The sequence below is a fragment of the Argopecten irradians genome, chromosome 12 (genome assembly GCF_041381155.1).
Source record: "Argopecten irradians isolate NY chromosome 12, Ai_NY, whole genome shotgun sequence".
NCBI classification, from domain to species: domain Eukaryota; kingdom Metazoa; phylum Mollusca; class Bivalvia; order Pectinida; family Pectinidae; genus Argopecten; species Argopecten irradians.
This window is the reverse complement of record NC_091145.1, coordinates 38,768,329-38,790,199: the sequence shown is the minus strand read 5'-3', so window position 1 is coordinate 38,790,199 and position 21,871 is coordinate 38,768,329. Positions and strand designations below refer to the sequence as shown.

Below are 21,871 nucleotides of genomic sequence, written 5' to 3'. Positions count from 1 at the left end.
TTTAACATCACGTTAGATGTTGTAGCATTTTATATTGATATTGTAGAAGTTTAAATTTTAACATCACGTTAGATGTTGTAGCATTACATATTGAGTACATTGTAGAAGTTTAAATGTTTAACATCACGTTAGATGTTGTAGCATTATTATATTGAGTACATTGTAGAAGTTTAAATGTTTAACATCACGTTAGATGTTGTAGCATTATTATATTGAGTACATTGTAGAAGTTTAATGTTTAACATCACGTTAGATGTTGTAGCATTATTATATTGAGTACATTGTAGAAGTTTAAATGTTTAAACATCACGTTAGATGTTGTAGCATTACTATATATGAGTACATTGTAGAAGTTTAAATGTTTAACATCACCTTAGATGTTGTAGCATTATTATATTGAGTACATTGTAGAAGTTTAAATGTTTAACATCACCTTAGATGTTGTAGCATTATTATATTGAGTACATTGTAGAAGTTTAAATGTTTAACATCAGATGTTGTAGCATTTAGATGTTGTAGATTATTATAAACATCACCTTAGAGTACATTGTATATTGAACATTGTTTTTAAATGTTTAACATCACCTTAGATGTTGTAGCATTATTATAGTGAGTACATTGTAGAAGTTTAAATATTTAACATCACCTTAGATGTTGTAGCATCATTATATTGAGTACATTGTAGAAGTTTAAGTATTTAACATTAGCATTATTATATTGAGTACATTGTAGAAGTTTAAAACTGTACATCACCTTAGATGTTGTAGCATTATTATATAGAGTACATTGTAGAAGTAAAATTACTTCCCTTGTTAACATCTACCTTAGATGTACAAAACACAGTATATGAGTTTGTATTGCAATTGTGTACCTTAATTTGTTAACACAGTAAAATACATCCCTTGTAGATTGTTACCTTATATTAGTAAAATTTAAGATAGTTTAAATACAACATCACCTTAGATGTTGTAGCATTATTATATTGTAGTACATTGTAGAAGTTTAAATGTTTAACATAATACTTTCCCTGTTTGTAGCATTACATTTAACACAGAGTACATTGTAATTGACAGTTTAAATGTTTAAATCACCTTAGATGTTGTAGCATTATTATATATAGAGTACATTGTAGAAGTTAAATGTTTAACATCACCTTAATGTGTGTACATTTATTATATATAAGTACATACCTGTAGAAGTTTAAAATACTGTAACTTCACCTTGATTGTAGCATTATTATATAGAGTACATTGTAGAAGTTTAAATATTACAAAACATCACCTTAGACTGTTTCCCTTGTAAATGCATTATTTATATTAGTACATTGTAACACAGTTTAAATACTGTTTGTGTACCTTGTTTACATCACGTTAGATGTTGTATGCATTATTATATACTGTACTTACCTTGTAGATGTTTATATAAAACATTATACTGATGTTGTAGCATTACAAACGAACACATAATATTGTAGTACCCTTGTAGAAGTTACCTTTTAATGTTTAACAGTAAAATACACGTTAGATGTTGTAGCATTATTATATTGAGTACATTGTAGAAGTTTAATTTGCTAACTAACACAGTAAATACTGTATTCACTTGTTATTGTGATAACACCTTTATATCATGCACAAACTAACACAGTAATAATACTGTACTTCCCTTGTTTTGTGCTACCGTGTTAATTACCAAAACTAACCCAGTAAAAAACAGCATACCCATGTTTGTATACTTATAGTATGTCACAAACTAACACATTAAAAAGTACTGTACTTCCCTTGTAATTGTGCTACCTTTATTCATGGACAAACTATAAAATACAGTACTTCCCTTCCCATGTAATAGTGCTCAGCCTTTATATAATTTACAAACTACCACAGTAAAATACTGTACTTACTTTCCCTTGTAACAACGTATGGAATATGGCTAACCTTTTTATTATGTACAAACTAACACAGTAAAATATATGACTGTAACTTCCCTTGTTATTGGTGCAATTGTGCTACCTAAAATACTTTATTCCCCTTGTAATGTACCTTATAACAACAAATTTAACACAGTAAATAAATAAAACCTAACCTGTACTTCCCTTTGTAATTGTGCTTACCTTTATATTATGTACAAACTAACACAGTAAAATACTTGTACTTCCTTTTGTGTACCTAATTGTGCTAAACTCTACGTATATCCCTTGTATTGTGCTACCTTTTAAATTAAGTAACACAGTAAAATACTGTACTTCCATTTGTAATTGTGCTACCTTTTTATCATGTCATACACGTAAAATACTGGTACAAACCTTGTAATCACAGTAATATTATGTACTGTATTTGAACTTTACACTTGTAAATTGTGCTACCTGTTATATTATTGTACAAACTACCACAGTAAAATTTACTGTACTTACCTTGTACATTGTGCTACCTTTGTATATTATGTACTAACTAACAGTAACACCCAGTAAATTACCGGCTCATTTATTATGTACTTCCACAGTAAAATAGCTTGTAATTGTGCTACCTTTATTTATGTACAAACTGAACACAGTAATATTACTGTACTTCCCATGTAAAAAATGTGTCTACCTTTTATATTATGTACAAACTAACACAGTATTAAAATACCAGTACTTCCCTTGTAATTGTGCTAGCCTTTTTTATTATGTACAAACTTACACAGTAAAAATTACTGTACTTCCCTTGTACTTGTGCTACCTTTTTTATATTTATGTTACAAAAAAACGTAAATTTGTGGCTACAGTAAAATAACACAGTACCAGAACTTCCCTTGTGAATTGTGCTACCTTTATATTATGTACAAACCTAACACAGTAAAATACTGTACTTCCCCTTGTAATTGTGCTACCTTTATATATGTACAAACTAACACGAGTAAAATACTTGTACTTCCCTTGTAATTGTGTGCTACCTTTATATCAATGCGTACAAACTGTAAAATAACAGTACTTCCCTTGTAACTGTGCACCTTTCAAATACAAACTCAACACATTAAAAAACTGTACTGTTCCTGGTATTGTGTATCATTTTATATATGCCACAAAACCTAACACAGTAAAATACTGTACTTCCCTTGTAATTGTGCTACCTTTTATATTTATGTACAAACTAACAGTAAAATATACTTGTAATTCCCTTGTAATTGTGCTACCTTTATATCATGTACAAATTAAACACAGTAATAATACTGTAATTTCCCTTGTAATTGTTGCTACCTTTATAACTCCCAAGGAATATGTACAATTTACTACAAATCAACAACACACTAAAATACTGTACTTCCCTTTGTAAATTGTGCTAACTTTATATTAAAGTACAAATGTAACACTGTACAATACTGTACTGTCCTATGTATTTGTGGCTAAACCTTTATAACAAAGTAGACAGTACACAGTGAAAAAACAGTACTTTCCCTTGTATACCTCTAAATGTACAAACTAACGCACAAGTAAAATAACTGAATTGCCGCTGGTATTTGTGCTACCTGTATTATTACTGGTACAAACTATCACAGTAAGAATACTGTACTTCCACTTGTAATTGTGCTACGCTTTATATATATGGGTACAAAACTAACACAGTAAAATACTGTACTTCCCTTGTTAATTGTAATTTTCATTATGTACCAAACTAACACAGTAAAATACTGTACTTTACTTGTGCTCCTTAATTTTAGGTACAAACTAACACAGTAAAAATACTGTACTTCCCTTGTAAATTGTGCTACCTTTATATATATGTACAAACTAACACATTTAATAATACTGTACTGTCCCTTGTAATTGATTGCTACCTTATTATATGTACATGGAACGAACACAGTAAAATACTGTAACTTCCCTTGTATATTATGTACAAACTAAACACAGTGCTAACTACCTTTATATTATGTACAAACTAACACAGTAATATAAATGTACTTCCCTTGTAATTGTGCTACCTTTATATCATGTACAAACTAACACAGTAAAATACTGTACTTCCCTTGTAATTGTGCTACCTTTATATTATGTACAAACTAACACAGTAAAATACTGTACTTCCCTTGTAATTGTGCTACCTTTATATTATGTACAAACTAACACAGTAAAAATACTGTACTTCCCTTGTAATTGAGCAACCATTATATTATGGTACAAATATAACACAGTAAAAATACTGTAACATCCCTTGTAAATTGTGCTACCTTTATATTATGTACAAACTAACACAGTAAAAATACTGTACTTCCATTGTAATTGTGCTACACCTTAATCAGTATATGTACTTCCTTGTAATTGTGCTACTTTTTATTTTGTACTAAACTAACCACACTTAAGATACTGTCCTTCCCTTGTAATTGTGCTACCTTTAAAATATTATGATACAAAACTAAAATATTGTACAGTAATATTATTGACTGTACTTCCATTCCTTGTAATTGAGGCTTACCTTTTATTATGTACAAACACCCAGAAAAAATACTAACTGTAACTTTTCCCCCTTTGTAATGTGTGCTACCATTATATTAATGTATAAATACTGTACTTCCCTTGTTAATTGTGCTACCTTTTATAATTATGTACAACAAACACAGTTTTTAAATACTGTGCTTCCCTTGTAATTGTGCTACCTTTATATTATGTACAAACTAACACAGTAAAATACTGTACTTCCCTTGTAATTGTGCTACCTTTTTATTATGTACAAACTAACACAGTAAAATACTGTACTTCCCTTGTAATTGTGCTACCTTTATATTATGTACAAACTAACACAGTAAAATACTGTTACTTCCCATTGTAATTGTGCTACCTTTATATCATGTAACAAAAATAACATAAATAATGTACAAATTGTTGCAACCTTTATATTAAGAACAATACTAACTGAAAAAACTCTGTTACTTCCCTTTTAATTGTGCTACCTTTATATCATGTACCAACTAACACAGGTAAAATAATGAAAACAGGACCTTGTAATTTGTGCTACCCTTTATAGATGTACATCTAACTAACACAGTAAAAATACTGTACTTTCCTTGTTAATTGTGCTACCTTTATATTATGTACAAACTAACTAACATGTACATCCCTTGTAAATGATTGCTAACTGTTACTTCCTTTCTTCCCGTTTTAATGTTATTCTTACCTATTATATTATGTACAAACTAACGACAGTAAAATACTTGTAAAATACCCCTTTAAAAGTGCAGACCATTAATATCAATGTACAAATTAACATCATTGTGCTTTTACCATGTAATATTTAATGTACAAACAAACAGTAAAATACCCTTGTAGTAAAATAATATGTACAGAACCTAAACCAGTACTGAACTTTCCCTTGTATATTTGTGCTACTCTTTATATTATGTACCAAACTAACACTCATAAAATTACTGTACTTCCCCTGTAATTGTGCGTACCAGTTTGATATAATGTACAAACTAACACAGTAAAAATACTGTGTACTTCCTTGTAATTGTCTACCTTTATTATTGTGCTACCTTTTCCCCTATTATGTAACAAATATTTATTTAAACAAACTAACAACAGTAAAATACATGTACTTCCCTTGTAATTGTGCTACCTTTATATCATGTACAAATCTAACACAGTAAAATAATGTACTTCCCTGTAATTGTGGCTACCTTTATATATTATATGTACAAACTAACACAGTAAAATACTGTACTTCCCTTGATTGATTGTGCTACCTTTATTCATAGTACAAAACTAACACAGTTAAAAATACTGTACTTCCCTTGTAATTGTGCTACCTTTATTATGTACATTAAAATATGTACAAACTAACACAGGTAAAAACTACTGTACTTACTTTGTAAATGTAATGTGCTACCTTTATATTATGTACAAACTAACAGTAAAATACTGTTACATCCCATGTAAGTTGTGCTACCTTTATATTAAGTAGACAACTACTATCAGTAAAATACTGTACTTCCCTTGTAATTTTAGTGCTACCTTTATATTATGTACAAACTAACACAGTAAAATACAGTACTTTCCCATGTAATTGTGCTACCTTTTATAATCATGTACAGATTTAGACACAGTAAAATACAGTTTTTCCCTAGTAATTGTGTGCTACCTTTATATTAATTAGCAAACACACACAGTAAATACTGTACTTCCCTTGTAATTGTGCTTACCTTTATATTATGTACAAACTAACACAAGTAAAATAAATGTACTTCCCTTATGTAATTGTGCTACCTTTATAATCATGTACAAAACTAACACAGTAAAAATACTGTACTTGTGCCCTTGTATTTTGTGCTGTACTTCTTTAATACCTTTATATTATGTACAAACTAACACAGTTAAATACTGTACTTACTGTATTGTGGCCCTTGTTAATTGTGCTACCAGTTTATAATTGTGCTACAATAATGTAAAATTACACAGTAAAATACTGTACTTCCCTTGTAAATTGGGCTACCTTTATTTATGTACAAACTAACAGAGTAAAATACGTGTACTTCCTTGAAATTAATTGTGCTACCTTTATATTATGTACAAATACAAACAGTAAAAAACTGTACTTCCCTTGTAAATTGTGCTACCTTTATATTTATGTACAAACTAACACAGTAAAATACTGTACTATCCCTTGTAATTGTGCTACCTTTATATAAGTTACAAAGTTAACACAGTAATAATTACAAACTAAATATGCAACCAGTAAAATAACTGTACTGTACCCTTGTAATTGTGCTACCTTTATTTTATGTACACAAACTAAACAACTGTAGTAAAAACCTTTACTGTACTTCACTTGTACAATTACCTCCCTTGTAATTGCTACCTTTTTATTATGTACAAATTAAACACAGTAAAATACTGTACTTCCCTTGTAATTGTGCTACCTTTATATTATGTACAAACTAACACAGTAAAATACTGTACTTCCCTTGTAAATTGTGCTACCTTTATATTAATGTACAAACTAAAATACACATTGTATTTGTTCTACCTTTATAATGTACATAACTAACAGTAAAATACTTCCCCATGTAATTGTGGCTACCTCCTTTTATTATGTACAATCTAACACAGTAAAATACTGTACTTCCTTGTAATTGTGCCCTTGTAAATTGTAAAATAATGTACCCTTTAATTGTACCTTTATTTCATGTACAAACTAACACAGTAAATTACTGTGTCTTTCCCTTGTAATTGTCAGTTTAAATACCTTTTGTAATTCGTGATGTACAAATATGTACTAACACAGTAAAATACTGTTACTTCCCTTGTAATTGTGCTACCTTTATATTATGTACAAACTAACACAGTAAAATACTGTACTTCCCTTGTAATTGTGCTACCTTTATATTATGTACAAACTAACACAGTAAAATACTGTACTTCCCTTGTAATTGTGCTACCTTTATATTATGTACAAATTAACACATTAAATACTGTACTTCCCTTGTACTGTGCTAACTTCCCTTGTTAAAATACTGTACTTCCTTGTGATATTGTATTGTGCAACTACCTTGTACAAACTACTGAAACTTTATACTGTATCCCTTGTAATTGTGCTTACACATTATGTACAAATTAACACAGTAAAATACTGTGCTTCCCTTGTAATTGTGCTACCTTTATATCATGTACAAATTAACACAGTAAAATACTGTGCTTCCCTTGTAATTGTGCTACCATTATAAATGTACAAACAAACACAGTAAAATTACTGTACTTCCTTGTAATTGTGCTACCTTTATATTATGTACAAACTTAACAGTAAAATACTGTACTTCCCTTGTTATTGTGCTTCCCTTATAATATGGGTTACAAAACTAACATAGTAATTACTGTACTCTTCCCATGGTAATTGTTTGGCTACCTATATATTAATGTACAAACTAACACAGTTAAATACAAGTATCTTCCCTTGTAATTGTGCCTAACCCTTTATAACATGTATACAAACTAACACAGTAAAATTCTACACTTCCCTTGTAATTGTGCTTACCTTTTATATTATTTACAATACTAATCACAGTAAAATACTAGTACTTCCCTTGTAATTGTGCTGTGCCTTTATATTAGTACAAACTAAACACAGTAAAATACTGTACTTTCCCTTAGTAATTGTGTGCTTTACCTTTATTATGTACATATTGTTTATGTACATATTTGTACTAACACAGTAAAATACTGTACTTCCCTTGTAATTGTGCTACCTTTTTATTTTATGTACAAACTAACACAGTAGTACGTAATTGCTCGATTCCATTATATTTTGTACAAAACAACACAGTGTACTTCCCTTGTAATTGTGTCTACCTCTTATATTATGTTACAAAAAATATTGTACTAACACTTTTAATATTATGTAAAATAACAGCTAAAATGTACTTCCCTTGTAATTGTGCTACCCTTTATATTATGTACAAACTACTAACACTTCCCTTGTATTTTGTAAAATACCAAAACTTTTTACACAGTAAAATACTGTACTTCCCTTGTAATTTGTGCTACTTGTATATTATGTACAACAAATTGTATATATACTTTCCCCATTTTTAATTGTGCTTCAAACTAACACAGTTAAATACGTGTACTTCCCTTGTAATTGTGCTACCTTTATATTATGTACAAACTAACACAGTAAAATACTGTACTTCCCTTGTTAATTGTGCTACCTTTATAGATATGTACAAACTAAACAGTAAAATAATGTACTTCCCTTGTAATATTGTGCTACCTTTATATTATGTACAAACTAACACCGTAAAAATACTGTACTTCGCCTTTAAAATGTGCTACCTTAAATATCATGTACCAACTAACACAGTAAAAGTACTTGTACATTCCCTTGAAATTGTTGCTACATTTATATTACTTGTACAAACTAACATCAAAATACTGTACTTCCCCCCCCCCTTTTAATTTGTGTGCTTCCTTTGATATTATGTACATACTAAACACTGTAAAATACTGTACTTCCCGCTTGTAATTGTGTGCTACCTTTTTATTATGTACATCTAACACAGTAAAATAATGTAGTAAAATTCTTGTACTTCAAACAGTAATACTGTACTTCCCTTGTAATTGTGATTTCCTTTACCTTAAAATACTTGTTCTTCCTCTCCTGTAATTGTGCTAATGTACCATACTAACAGTTAAAATTCTGTTTTACCCTTGTAATTGTGCTTACTTTATATTATGTAAATACTGTACTTCCCTTGTAATTGTGCTACCTTTATATTAATGTACAAACTAACAACAGTAAAATACTTGTACTTCCCTTGTAATTGTGCTACCTTTATCATTATGTTAAAATTAAATAAACACATAAAAATACTGTACTTCCCTTGTAATTTGTGCTACCTTTATATAATGTACAAACTAACACAGTAAAAATTCTGTACTTCCTCGTATTGTGCCTTCCTGTTTTATTGTAATTACACAGTGCTACCATCATTGTTATGGGATAAGTATATTGTACAAACTAACAAGTAACTGCCACTAACTTTTTTCAGTAAAATACTGTACTTCCCCTTGTAATTGTGCAACCCTTTATCATTATGTACAAACTAACACAGTATTAAATACTGGTACTTCCCTTGTAATTGGTGCTCACCTTTAATATTATGTACAAATCTAACACAGTAAAATACTGTACTTCCCTTGTAATTGTGCTACCTTTGATATTATGGTACAAAACTAAACAGTAAAATTACTGTACTTCCCTTGTAATTGTGCTACCTTTATATTATGTACAAACTAACAGTAAAAATACTGTACTTCCCTTGTAATTGTGCTACCTTTATATTATGTACAACTAACACAGTAAAAATACTGTTCTTCCCTTGTAATTATGCTACCTTTTATATTTATGTACAAATTAACACAGTAAAAATACTTGTACTTCCCTTTGTAATTGTGCTACCTTTATATTATGTACAAACTAACAGTAAAATACTGTAAGGGTTCCTTGTAATTGTGCTACCTTTTATTATATGTACAAACTAACAGTAAAATTACTGTACTTCCCTTTGTAATATTGTGTGCTACCTTTTATATTATGTACAAACTAACCACAGTTAAATACTGTACTTCCCTTGTAATTGTGCTACCTTTATATTATGTACAAATTAACACAGTAAAATACTGGACTACTTCCCATTGTAATTGTGCTACCTTAAAAATACTGTATATTGTAATGTACAAACTAACATTACTAGTAAAATTAACAGTAAACTTCTTCCCTTGTAATTGTGCTACCTTTATATTATTACAAACTAACTGTACAGTTAAAATACTGTACTTCCCTTGTAAATTGTGCTACCTTATTATATTATGTACAAAACTAACACAGTAAAATTACTGTACTTCCCTTGTAATTGTGCTACCTTTATATTATGTACAAACTAACACAGTAAAATACTGTACTTCCCTTGTAATTGTGCTACCTTTATATTATGTACAAACTAACACAGTAAAATACTGTACTTCCCTTGTAATTGTGCTACCTTTATATTATGTACAAACTAACACAGTAAAATACTGTACTTCCCTTGTAATTGTGCTACCTTTATATTATGTACAAACTAACACAGTAAAATACTGTACTTCCCTTGTAATTGTGCTACCTTTATATTTATGTACAAACTAACACAGTAAAATACTGTACTTCCCTTGTAATTGTGCTACCTTTATATTATGTACAAACTAACACAGTAAAATACTGTACTTCCCTTGTAATTGTGCTTTTCCTTACTTTATATTATGTACAAAACAAAAATTACAGTAACACAGTAAAATTACTGTACTTCCCTTGTAATTGTGCTACCTTTATATTATGTACAAACTAACACAGTAAAATTACTGTACTTCCCTTGTAATTGTGCTACCTGTATATTATGTACAAATTTAACACTGTAAAAAATACTGTGCTTCCCTTGTAATTGTGATAACTTTATAGTTATTTACTAACTAACAAGATAAATACTGTACTTCCTTGGTAAATTGTGTACCTTTATATTATGTACAATCTAAAACACAGTAAACCTACTGGACTTCCCTTGTAATTGTGCTACCTTTATATCATGTACAAATCTAACACAGTAAAAATACTACAAAAGTCACGAGTAAAACCTGTAACTTTCCTTGTAATTGTGCTACCTTTTTATTATGTACAAACTAACACAGTAAAATACTGTACTTCCCTTGTAATTGTGCTTACCTTGTATATAGCATGTACAAATATACACAGTTATGAATGTACCTGTTCTATCCCTGTGTACATTAACAAAGCTAATTTAACACAGTGATTTTGTACAATATCGAACTCAGTAAATTATGTACATCACCTTGTAGATTGTGCTAACCTTTATTTCATGTACAAATTTACACAGTATATTACTTGTGCTTCCCTTGTGAATTGTGACTACCTTTATATCATGTACTAATTAACACAGTAAAATAGCTTGTGCTTCCCTTGTAATTGTGCTACCTTTATATTATGTACAAACTAACACAGTAAAATACTGTACTTCCCTTGTAATTGTGCTACCTTTATATCATGTACAAATTAACACAGTAAAATACTGTGCTTCCCTTGTAATTGTGCTACCTTTATATTATGTACAAACTAACACAGTAAAATACTGTACTTCCCTTGTAATTGTGCTACCTTTATATTATGTACAAACTAACACAGTAAAATACTGTACTTCCCTTGTAATTGTGCTACCTTGTAATTGTAAAGTACTCTCGCTACCTTTATATTATGTACAAACTTAAACAGTAAAATAGCTATTCCTATGTCCCTTGTAATTGTGCTACCTTTATATTATGTACAAACTAACAGACTAGCTATACCTATGATACTCACCAGTTCCTGTGTCGGTTAGCGAGAGGCGTTCCTTTGGGAGTATTCGAGGCAGGCGGTTTGGTTTGGTGACCTTTAGGTACTTATCTGAGGACTTGGCCGGGTGTTTAGTTAGATCATTCCAGACACCAACAGACTTCATCCCTACAAACAGGTAGGAAATTCATCTCTTGTCTAAAACTATCAACTATTTCATAAATCCTTTAATGACATCAGAATTACAGAAGTTCTCTAAACACGTCACTGTTACACTATTGCATTCCGCATCCCTAAAAACTCATACCAGTTTCAAATTACCAGTTAGTACTAAAATTGGCCGACATTTGAATTTTGGTCAATCAGAAGCCACTATTTTGTTGCCATGGTAACATATGCTTTCGAAAATGATACTACTGCTTTCTGCATGCCTTAAAACTCCTACATACCAATTTTAGCTGATATCAGATAATGTCAAAATTTTCCCAATCAAAAGCCATTATTTTGTTACCATGACAACAAATACTTGTGAAAAGGTTACCGTTGTATAAGCATCCCTAAAAATCTGACTATGCTAATCTGCACTGAAATCAGATAATATCTACATTGTGACAAATCAAAAACCACTTTCTGACCATGCTGAATATATTGTACCAAACTTAATCAAATCACATGCAAAAGTTTTTGGAAAATGTGTAAGATAAAAATCTGATCAAGGAATTAGAAGAAGGACGGTATAAAACCAGAATATTACCAGTAGGCCTGAGGGTACTATAGTTGGAGAGGCTCTTCCTGATGTTCTTCATACTCCAATCCCAGTTCCGGTACAAATGCCTGTAAAGCAATACACATAAGACTTTATGGTTTGGGTTTTATTAGTTTAACATCCTATTAACAGTCAGAGTCATGTAAGAATTTGCCAGGTTTGTTGGTGGCTGAAAGCTGAAGTACATGGAGAAAAACCACCGACCAGCAGTCAGTGCCTGCCCCACATGGTAATCAAACTCGAAACCCAGAGGTAAAGGGCTTGTGTTAATGTCAGTCACAGCCGCCCCACACCAGCTCTAAGACTTTATCACCAGGTCTAAGATTTTATGATCAGATCTAAAAACTTTATCACCAGATATAAGACTTTATTATCAGATCTAAGATTTTAAGATCAGATCTAAGATTTTATGATCAAATCTAAGATTTTATGATTAGATTAAGGGGGACAATTCAGTCTAAGAGAACATTAAATTTGTATATATAACAGATAAAGACAACTCTTTAATGCCGAACCCTGTCCCTTGCTCGTGAAGATTTGACAGTAGTGGTGTTTACCTTATAGTGAATTGTCTTGCTAAGAATCTTTTATACCTCTCAGATCAAATCTAAGATTTTCTAAGAAGATTTCAACGATATTATGATTTAATCTGTCATGATCTTTTAATCTTTCATCAGATCTATGTATTATATGATGAGTGAATATGTCTCTTTTAAACTTTATCACCAGGTCCAAGACTTTATCATCAGTTGGATCTAAGATTTTATGATCAAATCTAAGACTTTATTATTAGATTTAAGACTTTATCACCAGGTCTAAGACTTTATCATCAGATCTAAGATTTTATGATCCAATCTAAGGAATCATTATCAGGTCAAAGACTTATCATCAGGTCTAAGACTTTATAATCAGGTCTTAGACTTTATCATCACCAGGTCTAAGACTTTATCATCAGATCTAAGAATTTGTCATCAGATCTAAGACTTTATCACCAGGTTTAAGACTTTATCATCAGATCTAAGACTTTATCATCAGATCTAAGATTTTATTACCAGGTCTAAGACTTTATCACCAGGTCTAAGATTTTATGATCAGATATAAGACTTTATCACCAGGTCTATGACGTTATCATCAGATCTAAGATTTTTTGATCAGATCTAAGACTTTATCACCAGGTCTAAGACTTTATCATCAGATCTAAAACTTTATCATCAGATCAAAGATTTTATCATTAGATCTAAGATTTTATTACCAGGTCTAAGACTTTATCACCATGTCTAAGACTTTATCATTACGTCAAAGCATGTATGGCTATCAACAAGCTTACAAGCTGTCAATATATATGAAATTAACACAGAATAACTAGTTCGGTATTCACAAGACTGTTAGGGAGTTGTTTTTCTATGACATCAAGTAAGTAAAAGAATTATCAACTTCATCCACTTTCTATCTGCTTACAGTTGTGAATATTTATCAGGTTATAAAAACTACAAACTGGACTAACATATACATTTGACTGAAATATACAGCTGATATCAACATATTGATACCAATAATTCACTTGATGATGACACAAAAATAGTAAAGTAGTTTCAGAGAAGAAGTCTAAGAGGTTACTGACGTGTAAAAAGAGGAATCCATGCCACCCGCCCCACAGTGGTCGCCAGGGATACGACATCGATCTGGGTCATCGACAAGTTGTTCAGGACTGATGGGTGTGAGCGAATCGGCCAGCGATAACTCAACTGGTGGGTCTTCCCTCATCTCAATGTCAGAATTCCTCATCTCTATAGCATTACAGGTAAATTATCATAGTTATACAGGTAAATTATCATAGTTATACAGGTAAATTATCATAGTTATACAGGTAAATTATCATTGTAATACAGATTTATTAATTATCATAGTAATTGGTTAGTAGGGCTGAAACGATTCATCTCGGTACACACTGAATTGCGATATTTTTATGTCAATATGGCACAGCCTTACCGTTTCGGTTCGTTATGATGCAATCTTTTGACTCACACTTGAAACAATAAATCTTAGCCATATCAAGATTATCAGACACTGGGACCAGACCCAAAAGAGGTGTTAACACTCTCTGACCATCTCTCCATCTGTTGTGATTAACATTCTGAGCCTAATTAATCTGTTAGTGAACTAGTGTCACTAAACTCATGTGTGTCTGTTGCAGAAGACAACCAGCTGGTCGCGGCCGATTTGGAAACAAGCTACCAATTTTTAAAGACTTTACAAGAAATATTATGACTACAGCTAGTACAAATCACACCAAAAGCAAACACTTTTCAAAATTAGTTAATGATTTACTCACGTTTTCAGTGGTAAATAGGCCTAAACTCTCTGAAGATAGTGAAAAAGTTTGCAATCATAATGGCCGCCATTTTGGCATTTGGTAATTGTAATAAAGGAGTCAGATAGGTATAACAAATCCAGAGTTAAATTAAACTTTCTTAATCGTATACTATTCAAATGTCAATAAATTGTATAGAAATTTTATGGACAATAAATTGTATAGAAATTTTATGGACACAGATAATTTTATTCCTTTTAAAAAATGTTATAATTTAATTAAGAGGTCAATTAAAAGATATTTCATTAGTACTTTAGGCCTATAGCTAGTTGTCATGACAACAAGTCCATAATGGAATGATAATTACTTATGATTTTGAACCATGTTAAATCAATTTGAATAAGTACATGATTGTTTTTAAAATATTTCAAACTATACAAATATATGAACCTAGTTTTCTTATTTTTGTTACAGTTACATTGGCTACAGGTACTTATACTTACACATTAGTTGTTCTTTATCTCTTTGATTTATTTATCATTTATTTTACATTTGATTTACCTTATTTGAAATTTGAGATATTGATGTTTGTTTACATCAAACATAAAAAATGTCTCTTTTAGGTTTGATTTATTAATGCATTAGTTCTAAATTTTAAAATCCAGATGTAAAAAAAAATCTGTTGAAAACGCAAGATAACACAAAAAAGAAGCATCATATCGAAAATAATCGAATCGAGAGGCATGTATCGTGAAACATATCGTATCGAAGTACTGGTGTATCGTTGCAGCCCTTTTGGTGAGTATTCAATTTCCGCTTTTGTGAATTATCCATTACAAACATGTGACATGTTTCCTTTGATGTGTCTGATCCGCCATCTAGGGCAGGAAGACTCCTATATCACTATAAACTCACCCATTTTATGGCAGGTAGATAGAAACAATGTACTAACACAGACACAACATTACAACTTTTACTTACTCCTGACGTTGAGATGACTGGCAAAGCAGATCTCCTGCAGCTCGGTCCAGTAATGATCAAACTGAAGCTGGTTAAACAGGTTGTAGATACGTTTCTCACACACGACTCCCTCTGGCATGTTGATTTTACAGTAACCTTCCTGAGAACGGGTCGTGTCCAACAGACACACATTCTGATATAGGTACACAAACACCTGCAGCACAAAGTAAGGTATCAACACATATTATATACAGGTACATGAATACCTGCAGCACAAATTAAGGTATCATCACATATTATGTATAGGTACAAGAACACCTGCAGCACAAATTAAGGTATCAACACATATTATATATAGGTACAAGAACACCTGCAGCACAAAGTAAGGTATCAACACATATTATATATAGGTACAAGAACACCTGCAGCACAAATTAAGGTATCAACACATATTATGTATAGGTACAAGAACCACCTGCAGCACAAATTAAGGTATCAACACATATTATGTATAGGTACAAGAACACCTGCAGCACAAATTAAGGTATCAACACATATTATATATAGGTACAAGAACACCTGCAGCACAAATTAAGGTATCAACACATATTATATATAGGTACAAGAACACCTGCAGCACAAATTAAGGTATCAACACATATTATATATAGGTACAAGAACACCTGCAGCACAAATTAAGGTATCAACACATATTATATATAGGTACAAGAACACCTGCAGCACAAATTAAGGTATCAACACATATTATATATAGGTACAAGAACACCTGCAGCACAAATTAAGGTATCAACACATATTATATATAGGTAACACGAGAACACCTGCAGCAACAAATTAAGGTATCAACACATATTATGTATAGGTACAAGAACACCTGCAGCACAAAGTAAGGTATCAACACATATTATGTATAGGTACAAGAACACCTGCAGCACAAATTAAGGTATCAACACATATTATATATAGGTACATGAATACCTGCAGCACAAATTAAGGTATCAATTCATATTATATATAGATACATGAATACCTTCAGCACAAATCAAGGTATCAACACATATTATATACAGGTACACAACACCTGCAGCACAAAGTAAGGTATCAACAAATATTATATACAGGTACATGAATATCTTCAGCACAAATAAAGGTATAATATTCATTTTCTCACACAAATAGTAGGGACAAAGGCTATTTTCATTTCTGAACCATCAAGTCAGAGGAAAACGTCTATGTGTCTGTCATGATGTCTTGTTTTCTGCAGACTTTTATGGACTACACATTGTAACAGAAATTTACATCAAAAGTTTCTTATCAATTTCTGAAGTAACAACAAGGTTTTGTGGAAAACATCTGGTACAAAGGTCCAATACTGGAATCATTTTCCGTGTTCACACTTACATTTAAATAACAGTAGAGTAAAAAAAAACTGCAATGATGACAGGGATGACTAATAATTTAATAACAAGAGATCCCAGAGAGATCTTGGCGCCAACCAAAGAATGATCTACGTCTGACAATGGAAAGAGGGATCTTTTCTATGCTTTTCAAACTTTTACTACATACTACATATGAAATTTGAAAAAGATCTTTTCAGTACTTTCTGGGTAATAGCAGTAACAAACTTTACCTATCAATATCCAAGATGGTGGCCTGTCGGACATCTTGTTCATCGATAGATCCGATAATGCAATATGCAAAACTAAGGTCCTAGGGGAACCTACATATATAAATTGTGACAGATTGCTTTGGTACTTTCTGAGAAATAGCGGTAACAACCTTCAACTATCAAAATCCAAGATGGCAGCCTGTCGGCCATCTTTTTCACAGATCGGTCCGAAAATGCAATATGCACAACTAGACACCTAGCGGAACCTGTACATGAGATTTGAAACCGATTACTTCAGGATTTTCTGAGATATAGTGGTAACAAACTGCAATTGTGAAATCCAACATGGCGTCCTGTCAGCCATTTTGTTTACCAATCAGTCCGAAAATGCAACATGCACACCTAGGACCATAGGGGAACCTGCATGTGAAATTTGAGACAGATCTCTTTAGTACTTTTTGGGAAATAGCAGTAACAAAAGTTGTTAATAGAAGGAAGGACAGACGGACGGACGGACGGACGGACGGACAGACGGACGGACTAACTACAGACAAAAGGTGATTTGAATAATTCACCATCTGATGATGGTAGGCTAAAAATAAAATTATCAGAGAACTGCCCTTACCTGATCCTTCTCCTTAAGGAGTCTTGTTCCAAATGATAGCAGTCCCATGTAGGCCAGCCTCTCACAGCTCTCGTGGAAGGAGAATATGTACTTGCGAGCGTACAACAGCTGTTGTGTTAATCTATAGGGGAGATAAACGATGGGGTAGAGAGATTTGATCGGGTCCTCAAGGATCTCCTTCAATCCCTGCAGCTGTAAAGTCAACAATGATCAGTTATTACAAGTCAGTGTGAATGCTGGCTATTTTCTATAGCTGGGAAATTTTATCTAATTTTAACTACATTTTGTAACACTGTAATCTCATATATCTCAAACTTCATTTGATTTGCAGAAAAAATTTCCTGAAAAAATGTCAAGAAAACATATCAAACAAAATATAATAGAGCCGTTTAACGTATCAAACAAAATACAATAGAGCCGTATCTCATTTGAAAAGATGTTAAGGCATGAAAAACCAAAAATAAATTCAAAATATGTGGGTTTACAGTATTGACGTATGTGCACATCACAGAGTTATCTGCCCTTTTGGGTAGATATTAATTGTGACGTCATGTGTTTGTGAGCTTAACATCATACTTTTCACAGAAAACAACACAAGTTTATGACGTCATGTTGGATACTTACCTACAAGGGAGATAACTTTGCAATATACAAGTAAACAGCACTACCAAGTGCACAGGTGGTGATGCAGATAAAGATGAGGTCCAGTGGCTGTGCTGCCATGGAAGTAAACCACTGTAAACCAGTGTCTAGATACTGAATAAGTTTTCTTATTAATGTGGTCCTAGTTGTTGAACTCACAAGAGACCTGTGTACTTACATTATGACTCACAAGAGACCTGTGTACTTACATTATAACTCACAAGAGACCTGTGTACTTACATTATAACTCACAAGAGACCTGTGTACTTACATTATAACTCACAAGAGACCTGTGTACTTACATTATAACTCACAAGAGACCTGTGTACTTACATTATAACTCACAAGAGACCTGTGTACTTACATTATGACTCACAAGAGACCTGTGTACTTACATTATGACTCACAAGAGACCTGTGTACTTACATTATGACTCACAAGAGACCTGTGTACTTACATTATGACTCACAAGAGACCCGTGTACTTACAGTATAACTCACCAGAGACCTGTGTACTTACATTATGACTCACAAGAGACCTGTGTACTTACATTATAACTCACAAGAGACCTGTGTACTTACATTATAACTCACAAGAGACCTGTGTACTTACATTATAACTCACAAGAGACCTGTGTACTTACATTATAACTCACAAGAGACCTGTGTACTTACATTATAACTCACAAGAGACCTGTGTACTTACATTATAACTCACAAGAGACCTATGTACTTACATTATAACTCACAAGAGACCTGTGTACTTACATTATAACTCACAAGAGACCTGTGTACTTACATTATAACTCACAAGAGACCTGTGTACTTACATTATAACTCACAAGAGACCTATGTACTTACATTATGACTCACAAGAGACCTGTGTACTTACATTATAACTCACAAGAGACCTATGTACTTACATTTACAGTATAACTCACAAGAGACCTATGTACTTACATTTACAGTATAACTCACAAATAGACCTGTGTACTTACATTATAACTCACAATAGACCTGTGTACTTACATTATAACTCACAAGAGACCTGTGTACTTACATTATAACTCACAATAGACCTGTGTACTTACATTATAAACTCATAATAGACCTATGTACTTACATTATAACTCACAAGAGACCTGTGTACTTACATTATAACTCACAAGAGACCTGTGTACTTACATTATAACTCACAATAGACCTGTGTACTTACATTATAACTCATAATAGACCTATGTACTTACATTATAACTCACAAGAGACCTGTGTACTTACATTATAACTCACAAGAGACCTATGTACTTACATTATAACTCACAAGAGACCTGTGTACTTACATTTACATTATGACTCACAAGAGACCTGTGTACTTACATTATAACTCACAAGAGACCTATGTACTTACATTATGACTCACAAGAGACCTGTGTACTTACATTATGACTCACAAGAGACCTGTGTACTTACATTATGACTCACATGAGACCTATGTACTTACATTATAACTCACAAGAGACCTATGTACTTACATTATAACTCACAAGAGACCTGTGTACTTACATTATGACTCACAAGAGACCTGTGTACTTACATTATGACTCACAAGAGACCTGTGTACTTACATTATAACTCACAAGAGACCTGTGTACTTACATTTATAGTATAACTCACCAGAGACCTATGTACTTACATTTATAACTCACATGAGACCTATGTACTTACATTATAACTCACAAGAGACCTGTGTACTTACATTATAACTCACAAGAGACCTGTGTACTTACATTATAACTCACAAGAGACCTGTGTACTTACATTATAACTCACAAGAGACCTGTGTACTTACATTATAACTCACAAGAGACCTGTGTACTTACATTATAACTCACATGAGACCTGTGTACTTACATTATGACTCACAAGAGACCTGTGTACTTACATTATAACTCACCAGAGACCTGTGTACTTACATTATAACTCACAAGAGACCTGTGTACTTACATTATAACTCACAAGAGACCTATGTACTTACATTATAACTCACAAGACTGTGTACTACATTATGTACTTACATTATAACATCACAAGAGACCTGTGTACTTACATTATAACTCACAAGAGACCTGTGTACTTACATTATAACTCACAAGAGACCTGTGTACTTACATTATAACTCACAAGAGACCTGTGTACTTACATTATAACTCACAAGAGACCTATGTACTTACATTATAACTCACACAGAGACCTATGTACTTACATTATAACTCACAAGAGACCTATGTACTTACATTATAACTCACAAGAGACCTGTGTACTTACATTATAACTCACAAGAGACCTATGTACTTACATTAGACTCACAAGAGACCTGTGTACTTACATTATGACTCACAAGAGACCTGTGTACTTACATTATAACTCACAAGAGACCTGTGTACTTACATTATAACTCACAAGAGACCTATGTACTTACATTATAACTCACAAGAGACCTGTGTACTTACATTATAACTCACAAGAGACCTGTGTACTTACATTATAGTTGACCGGTACCATGGAACAAAAGAGACAGACAGGAAGTGTGACTAGGACGTCGGATATAAGACACCAACCCTTTGGGTGATCTGAAAGATAAATATCATACTTCATAGACTGGTCCAGTTTGTAATGCATAATACCTACAGTTAATATAATGATCTATACAAGATCAAGGACCTATCAACAACTAGAACTATAGGCTAATCTCTAACTAATACCACACAACTACCCCTCATTTGATCATTGCAACCAAATGTTCCTCCATTTTGTTTCCATGGAAACCCTTACAGAAGCATGTGATATGTCAAATTATAGCAATATATGACAACAAATAACTAAGTTTGAACAACATTTATCCAAAAGCCAAATGCGTTATTAGCTACTTACAAAACATGTGTATTGTGACCTGGTTACTATGACAACCAAAGTTTTGCAAAAGAAAATCTGTATGGACATCAACATTGCTGCTGAGCATGTGGACGGGTGGACAAACAGACAGACAGAGACAGACATCAATGAATTAATGCACTATTAACTTTATACATTTTACA

The 21,871-nt window shown here is 32.0% G+C and overlaps 1 protein-coding gene across 1 annotated transcript in view; it reads right to left on the bottom strand.

The window, feature by feature from the left end:
* Positions 1 to 11,847: 11,847 nt before the first annotated feature.
* The window catches only part of LOC138305092 (general transcription factor 3C polypeptide 1-like), a 53,758-nt gene continuing 43,734 nt past the window's right edge, over positions 11,848 to 21,871 (bottom strand). Inside the window, exons 19-24 of the mRNA XM_069245492.1 lie at positions 21,318 to 21,406; positions 18,136 to 18,327; positions 15,902 to 16,094; positions 14,231 to 14,396; positions 12,598 to 12,677; positions 11,848 to 12,011 (exon numbers count right to left, since the gene is read on the bottom strand). Of these exons, the coding sequence (XP_069101593.1) occupies positions 11,848 to 12,011; positions 12,598 to 12,677; positions 14,231 to 14,396; positions 15,902 to 16,094; positions 18,136 to 18,327; positions 21,318 to 21,406 (884 nt within the window). The remainder of the gene's footprint in view (positions 12,012 to 12,597; positions 12,678 to 14,230; positions 14,397 to 15,901; positions 16,095 to 18,135; positions 18,328 to 21,317; positions 21,407 to 21,871) is intronic.